Source organism: Saimiri boliviensis, chromosome 10 (assembly GCF_048565385.1).
Source record: "Saimiri boliviensis isolate mSaiBol1 chromosome 10, mSaiBol1.pri, whole genome shotgun sequence".
Taxonomy (NCBI): Eukaryota; Metazoa; Chordata; class Mammalia; order Primates; family Cebidae; genus Saimiri; species Saimiri boliviensis.
This window is the reverse complement of record NC_133458.1, coordinates 15,139,477-15,148,212: the sequence shown is the minus strand read 5'-3', so window position 1 is coordinate 15,148,212 and position 8,736 is coordinate 15,139,477. Positions and strand designations below refer to the sequence as shown.

At 42.6% G+C, this 8,736-nt stretch overlaps 2 gene segments (V, D, J or C); both read left to right on the top strand.

The window, feature by feature from the left end:
- Positions 1-353: 353 nt before the first annotated feature.
- On the top strand, positions 354-1,320 carry LOC141580017 (T cell receptor beta variable 20-1-like). The segment is given in 2 exon segments: positions 354-544; positions 879-1,320. Coding segments are annotated over 2 exon segments (513 nt in total).
- Positions 1,321-7,235: 5,915 nt separating this feature from the next.
- Positions 7,236-7,958, top strand: LOC141580020 (putative non-functional T cell receptor beta variable 23-1). The segment is given in 2 exon segments: positions 7,236-7,429; positions 7,543-7,958. Coding segments are annotated over 2 exon segments (375 nt in total).
- The last annotated feature ends 778 nt before the right edge of the window (positions 7,959-8,736 follow it).

Below are 8,736 nucleotides of genomic sequence, written 5' to 3'. Positions count from 1 at the left end.
AATGGAGTAAAAGTTATTGAACAAAATTGAGTTCCTGGTTGTAGTGGATCTTCATTGGACATGTGTGTAGAAACGCCCAGGAGGCTCCATAAGTCCAGTTCTGGCACTTAGAAGAGAGGGTCAACCCTGTAGGTCTAGTGATTAACAACCATGAGTTGTCTTGGTGTGATTACTTAGAGGATATGAAACAGAAGCAACAAACAGACTACAACGCGATTCACTGCCCAAACATAAACTCCTTTCCTTATAAGAAACTCACTGAAGTCATTGCAATGTTCTATGTCTCAGTGTATTTTCAATACATTTAGAAGTTGAATTGGGAAACCCTTAGGCCACTTTAGGCAACGCGTGGTTCTTTGACAGGCAGAGATGGATGTAACATCAGTCATGGGCAACGATCGCCACCAGGGGGCAGACCAGAGCATCCTTGGGATTCTGTGATTAGCCCGCTGGTGAATGGAGACAGTGGTCACAACTCTCCCCACAGAAGGTGGTATGAGGCCATCACAGAAGATGCTGATGCTTCTGCTGCTTCTGGGGCCAGGTATGAGCCTCCTCCTACCTGGGAGCTTGGGTGGGCATTTGCGTGTGTTGGCATGGTAAAGTGGTGGCCATGCAATGTGGATTGCCTGTGCTCACCAAAGGGAGAGCCAGCGAGCCTGCTCTCTAGAGGTGTGAAGGGTACGGTGAGAGCCACCGGTCAGAGGAGATGGGCGATTATGGCTCTGGAACGATGACAGGAAGATTGCACAAAACAAACAGGATTCTCCAGGAGCTGGGCGCACGGGGAGGGAGTGAGCACAGGCTGAGCTCCGCCTGACATCCTGTCTGACTCGCGTCCCACTGGCCTCTCCTCTGTCTGGCTCCTGTTCCAGCAGGCTCCGGGCTTGGCGCTGTCGTCTCCCAACATCCGAGCAGGGTTATCTGTAAGAGTGGAACCTCTGTGAAGATCGAGTGCCGTGCCCTGGACTTTCAGGCCACAACTATGTTTTGGTATCGTCAGTCCCAGAAAGAGGGCCTTATGCTGATGGCAACTTCCAATGAGGGCTCCAAGGCCACGTATGAGCAAGGCTTCTCAGAGGACCACTTTCCCATCAGCCATCCAGACCTGACCTCCTCATCTCTGACAGTGGCCAGTGCCCAACCCGAAGACAGCAGCTTCTACCTCTGCAGTGGTAGAGACACAGCGCCAGGAGGGGATGAGAGAGTGTGGCAAGAACCCCTGCAGCAGCCCTCCTCCCCGACAGGCCCGCTGAGTGCTGAGAAAGGAGGCATGGAGAATAGAAAACCACAGCTTTCCTGACTGAGACATGTGGGTGTGTGGGGTGGGGTGTGTATGTGTGTGGGCGGGTGGGGGGGGGGCAGAGAGAGAGAGAGAGAGAGAGAAGGAGAAAAAGAAAAGAAACAATGTGAGTGTGGAGTGTGGAGGAGGTATAGTTGGGCCTAAAGTGGTCACTGGACTCAGAAAGTTCCTTGAAAATGATAAAACCTGGAATTTTGCCCTGATTCTGTCATGTTACTCAATGTTCTTGAATAGATCTACACATAATCCTATAGGTAGATATGAAGACAGCTGTAGAATCACTGTGCATCTCCTAATAATAAACTTCAGCAATTGGCTCTCTTTCTTGACACCATGCTGGACCCTCAAGACAAACAGAACCACGAGGCGGCCAAGCAGAGAGAGTTCTGCATGAATACGTTACCCTAGGGGAGGCTGGCAACAGCACTGAATAGCATCCACTCCAAATTCGTGTTCTGTCCTTTTTGGACCAGGACCACCAAAATAAAATCCAATCACATTTCCTGTGAATTTTCAATACCATCATGTTCTCCATGGTGCTTCAGCTGCTGAATGAACAGGGTAAGTCTGGGTACAAGGGAGGGGCGCACCCTCTGATCCTAGGTACACACCATGTGGAACGTATCCCTAGGGAAGGTGCTGGTGAGCTGGCTCCTGGGAAAGGTTTCAAGGGGAAGAGGAGGCAGAGGGAGCCTAGAAGGAAGACCTCAGGTAACATGGCTTGTCTACCGAGCTGGAAAGTTCTGCTAGTAGTTAGAAGACAGTAAGTGGAACAGTGAAAATCCTTTCCTGGGGGAAACCAAAAATTTACATTGATCACGAATCTGTATGAGCCAATAGAAAATGAGCAAAACATATGATCATATGTTTAAAAGAAGAAACATGTATGACCAATAAACACATAAAGAGATATTTTACTTCACTGATGATCAAGATACTATGAAGCAAGACAGAGTGATACATAGTTTTATATCCACTTGATTAGCAAAATATAAAAAGGTTAGAAATATAAAAAGTGAGGGATATGGATTCATAGGATTGCTTATAAATTACTGATGGGAGCATACGTACTACAAACCATTTGGAAACGGTTCAGCATTATCTCATAGCTGAAGATTCCTATATCCCATGACTCAGCAATTCCACTGCTAGGTTTATATCAGAAGCTCTTGCATACATGACTCAGCAATTCCACTCCTAGGTTTACCTCAGGAGAAGCTCTTGCATACACATATCAGAAGACGTAAATATAAAAGTGTTCTTAACAGCATCAAACAGTAGAAAAACATGGCACCAAGCCACATATGCACGGATAGGAGTGAATAAATAAACTGGCATATTCGTATGAGTCAACGTGAATGAACTGTAGTGAAGAGCAAGGTTATAGGTGAATCTTAGCAATATAATAGCAAATGTAAAAACTAAGTAAGTCTAATGAGATTGTGAAAAGCATAGGCTAAAAACAAATAAGTCAAGAAAATAATTTTCAGGACTAAAATATATTAGATCAAATTATGTGAAAGGAAAGCAAAGACCAGTTGCATGCTGGAGCCAACCTTATCAGCTCATGGGAGCTGACTCTACGCATTTTTCCCAATTCCAATGTTAGTAACATCATGTTGTTAGCTTGGAACTGGCCATAGTGAGGGTATTTACATGGCAGAAATCAGCAAACACAACACATTATGGTTTGTGTTTTTCCTCCAGAGAGTTAGTTGTCAAACCTTTACCAACACATTACTGGCAGGGAATAATAATGATCCAAGTTTAGGGTTTTTAGAAGGCTGGAGCGTGGCAGGAGATAGAATGAGAGAGAACTACACAGCTATACATTGAAATATTATCAAGGTCTATCTTGCCTAACATTGAGGAGGAGATGTTTTACAAGTGCCTACTACATTTTTAAATAAATAAATAACGATTCATTGACAAGCAATACCTGTGTGTTACGAACCACTGGTTAAGATTAACCAAATTGTATGCATATAAAATCAAAAAGAAGAGAAAATAAAACAAATAAATGAATAGATTAGAGTTCTGACAAGAAAAGGATCAAGAGCATTTTATAGTCCAAATCAGGAAGTGAAATAGCAGTGGCTCAACTGCTACCATCCTCATATAGACATCTGTTGCTAAATTAATCACAGAAGACAACTTACCATCCAACAGACCTGGACCCTTGTCAATCCCTTTGCAACAGAGAGCAGGGGTTTAGATACGAAGGGTGAACATGAAAACATTAAGACGACACTTGGCCCCTGACCAACATGGAACTGCCTGGAATAAGATGGGAGCCAATTCAGCAGCGGACATGCTGCTACATTTTATCCCCACTATGACCACATTTTGCTGGTGGTTAAATACCCCACCTGGTTCAGTCAGGTCAGACTGTGCCATTGCCACTGAACTTGATGACACATTTTAGTTGTAGCCTTTTACTCTGTTAGTGTCTTCAGCCTGGAGAAGAGAGCTAGTAAAATATTTTTTAAATATTCCACTGTTTCACTAATGGCATGGAAAAGACAAGAGAATTTAAGGCTCTGGCATAAGACACGGAGACAGTGGTTACATTCCTATTTCATGCTGTCACTATTCCCCTCTGCATTAAGCTGAGGAGTATAGTGTTTCAGTGACATTTAGCATGGAGGAGTGCTGGGTTCAGACCTGCCTTTCCCAAACCAGTTGTCTCTCAAGGACACAGCCTACTGCCTACCTATGTTACGTTGCAGGGGCTAAAAAACAGCATTGAACAGCATCCAATCCAAATTTGTGTTCTATCTTCCTTGGACAAGTACCAATAAAATAAAATCCTATCACATTTCCTATACATTTTCAATGCCATGAATTTTTGATGACCAATTCTTTTTGAAATGTTGAACTTTCTGTTCTGATTTTATATTCTACTCTCTAGGCTTTGTTGTAAATCGACTTCAACTTTCAGAGGCAGTGATGGGTGAGGTAAGACTCTTACATCCTCCTACACACACACACACACACACACACACACACACACACACACACACACAATGGCGGCACTGTTTCCCAGTAAAGGAGAAGCATGGGGAGAATTTCAGAGGTTTCAAGGGAGCTAGGGTCCTGTAAGTCCTCCATATCTTTGAATAGCCCCATTCTTAATGTCAAAAATAATCTCAGGAACTGGTTTCCAGGAGTCTCGACCCATTTGTTACAGTACATGCACCATCTCAGCTGTCCAAAGGTGAATATTTGATTATTTACTTCACAACTTCATAGCTGTGCTTCTGTTTTCCCGTTCTGGAATATGGAAAGCAGTGTAACTACTTTTAGCTGACCAGTAGTCAATTTCAACTACTCATAAATATGTGAGTGTCTTTTATCTGTAATCTCCTATCTGGTGCCATTTTTTAAAACAAGTTAAGACTCTTTTATCCTAAAAAATGAACTATGTATAATTTCTTACAAGTAATTCTTGATGAAATACTCCCTAGAGAGTCTGGTTTTGTGTATTTAATAGTTATCCTCCTTTTAATAAAAGGTATGGGAATAAATTTTAAATATTATTACATCAAGATGAGCTAGAGTTATTTAAGTGGGACTAGGGATAATAAAGGGCATTTAAAAAAGATTAAAGAACCAGTGCAAAATGTTTTAATCAGGATATAAATTGGTGTGTTTAACAACTGAAAAGAAGTCAGCAGTGGACAGGAAGAGGGGGAGGAATGGGTGGAATACAGGGTGAAATTGAAGAAGGCAGGAAGGCACTGGACCACTCATAACCTTACTGGTCAAGGTAAATGATATATAATTCACCATAAAGCTTAACAGAAGACCCTGAGGTTTTAAACATTTAACTTATGTAGTAATCACATTAGTGGCTGTGTGTGTATCTGTGTATTTGATCACCCTGGTCACAAAGTGAAGAAACAATGATCCTTTCAGGAAAGGCAAAATTTTACCTCTGCCCTCTTAGGATTTTTCGGCTGGGTCTGAGAAGTGGGCAGATTAACAGGAGGAAAGCACACAAATTATTTAATATAAGTTTTACATCACACGAAAGCCCTGATAAGTAAAGGAAGGCCTGAATATGCAGTTAGAGTTGAACACATATATACTGAATTAGGCAAAGAGTCACACACTGTGGAAATGCGAAAAAGCAATGGCACTAGGGCTAGGTTGGCTGGCAAAATGACAAAGTGACTAGGAAGGTGAGGGTTAGTTTAACAAGCTTTTTTTGGTACAGATCCCCTTGGCCTCAACATCATCTCATCCTATCTTTGATGTTCAGAATGTTCTTTCTTCCTGATATAGATAAGATCTTTTACAGGGGAGGCTTATCCCCTGTTTTTCAAGAAGAAAAAGGGAAGGGTCAGAGTACTCCTCTTACACCCGCTATTTTAATGCCTCTAGCTCAAAATAATCTTTATGCCAAAGTGGCATATTTTGGGTGGAGGGTTGGGGGACTTACGCTGCCACCCTCCAGCAGTGTGTCAGAGTTGATGCAGAGGAACGTGTCAGCTGAGGCAAGCAGTAGTTTAGCTTGGATAATGACAACGGTGTTAGAAATATGGGGAAATGAGAAATTTAAAAGGAAGTAAATCAAAGGACTTGACAATTGGTTAGATATGAGCAGCAATACGCAGGGGGTCGGAGGTGATTAAAAGAGACGGCTACAGCCAGACAGATAAAAAGGACCAAGTGGGAAGAAGATCAAGATTTACTTTGAAACTGAGAGTGCCTTTGGGACAGAAATCTAACCAGACATAAGCAGAGAGCAGTTGGATGTACAAGACATGGACTCAGAAAACGGGTCTGGATAAGAAATACACCTTTGGGACATTTAGCATCACTGGAAGAATGAAAGTGTCTCCAAGTCCTTGATACAGAGTTTACAATGAAAAGAGCAGAGAACATAGGATTGAGATTTAGAGGGCACAGCTGCCTTAGGGGCTGTAACAAGTTGAGAAGGCAAAATCCATTGATAAAGCACCATCAGCATTAGACTAATGGCTGAGTAACTGTGTAAGTAATTGATAGTAACAATGCTGTGGAGTATGTGGCAGGTATCACATCATGTGCTGCTTTTTCTTAATTCTGCTCTGGTACTTGGGATGCCTCCCTGCTGCCTCATTAGGGGGCAGGCCACTCCCCTATTGGGCAGGCTTGCTCCAGGACTGAAAAGCAAGTGAATGACAAATTTAAACTTCAGGGTTACACCCACCTGGGCATGATGGAGAAACAATGAGGAAACCTTAAAGAGTAACATGACTGAGAAATTCTCAGCAATGATTTATCTCTTAAGCTCATTGGTTCAGGCAAGGGTGTTTGTTTTATTGCTTCTATATGTGCATGCATATCTGTCATAAATATTGTTTGGTATAGTTCAACATTTAATTCTTTAATGTAGCTGGGCACAGTGGCTCATGCCTGTTTGGGAGGCTAAGGTGGGTAGATCACTTGAGGTCAGAAATTTGAGAACAGCCTGGCACACATGGTGAAAGCCTGTCTCCATTAAAAATACAAAAGTTAGCCAGGTGTGGTGGTGGGAGCCTATAATCCCAGCTATTCGGCACGCCAAGACAGGAGAATTGCTTGAACCTAAGAGGTAGAGGCTGCCGTGAGCCAAGATCACACCACTGCACTCCAGCCTGGGAGACAGAGCAAGATTCTGTCTCAAAAAAAAAAAAAAAAGTATTCTTTAACGTAAAGCAGCCGCTATGTGATTTTTTAAGTGTGGCAAAAGCTACTATTCTTAAATACCAAGTTGTATGATTCCTTACCTGAGATGGAAGGGAGGATGGAAAGAAGCAAATTGACAAGTTAAAAAAGTAAATAAAATGTATGAGTAATTTTACTTAAAAAACTGGCAAAACAGTGAGTCATGAAAAAGAAACTAAAAGCAGGCTGAAACTTACACTACCTGTTTTCACCAGCTAAAACAAAGCCTGCCCTCCTACATTCTATGAAATTGAAAGGATTCTGTCCCATGTACAGAGCATCTACGAAGGCTATGGGAAGTGATCACGTCACAAGCAGGTTGCCAATGGGGTGAGGAGGCCTTACAGAAAAAGCCACCACCACGATTTTTCTCTGAGCCGACCATGTGCCTCAGACTTCTCTACTGTGTGGCCCTTTCATTCTTGGGAGCCGGTAAGTCCCAGTTCTGAACTGGTTGAATTCCAGTTTCAAGACTCTCTCCTGTGGCCGCAGAATCAGGCTTGCTCCTGGACTGTTTCTACAGCTGCTCTCTGCTTCCTTCACAGGCTCCTTGGACACCAAGGTCACCCAGAGACCTAGACATGTGGTCACAGCAAAGGAACAGAAAGCAAAGATGGACTGTGTTCCTATAAAAGGACATGGTTATGTTTACTGGTATCATAAGAAGCTGGAAGAAGAGCTCAAGTTTTTGTTTTACCTTCAGAATGGAGAAATTATTCAGAAAGCAGAAGAGATCAATGAGCGATTTTCAGCCCAATGCCCCGAAAACTCACCCTGTGCCTTGGAGATCCAGTCCACTGAGTCAGGGGATGCAGGACTGTATTTCTGTGCCAGCAGCAAAGCCACAGTGTCAAATGTTAGCCCTTCTTAGAACACAAACTCATTACGAACCCAGCTCAGGAAATAAGTGGTATAACAGGTTGGTAGGTCAGAAACCAAGCTTGAAAGACAATAAATCAGAAGGAAAAACTTATAAATAACAGCTCTAAGTGAGGAAAAAACAAAGGGGGGTGTTATTTAAAACAGCTGATGGCAGCAAACCCCTGGGGAAGGACCCAGAAGGCATAAAAAGTTCAGATTCCTCAGTGTTTGGGATATTGGGTAAGATATACTAGGTTACCTTCTCTCTCTTTTTATATGGGCTTTATGGATTTCTGACAATCTCTACTTAAAGAATGTGATTCTGTGCTTTTCACTTGGTAAAGCTGTGAGTTCAGAAATAAGAATGACAAGCAGGTCAACTGTGTCTTTCAGGTATGGACTCTGATCATCTGACCCAGCACATTTCATTGAACTAGAGACAGAGACTCTAAGGGATTTATGAAGGCTTCTCACAACTCTCCCTGCTATGGAAGCTTAGTGGGAACCACTAGCAATCCTGCCTCTGGAATAGTGCAATCAGAAAATTGTTTTTTGTTGTTCTCTAAAAATTTTTTAAGTATATATATATATATATATATATATATATATATATATATATAAATTATACTTTAGGTTCTGGGGTACATGTGCAGATCATGCAGGCTTGTTGCATAGGTACATACATGGCAATGTCATTTGCTGCCTCCATGCCCCCATCATCTATATTTGGTATTTCTCCCTGTTATCCCTCCCCAACCTTCCTACCCGCTGTTGTCCCTCCCCTAGTCTGCCCCGACAGATCCCAGTGTGTGATGCTCCCCTTCCCATGTCCATGTGTTCTTTATTGTTCAACATCCGCCTATGAGTGAGAACATGCA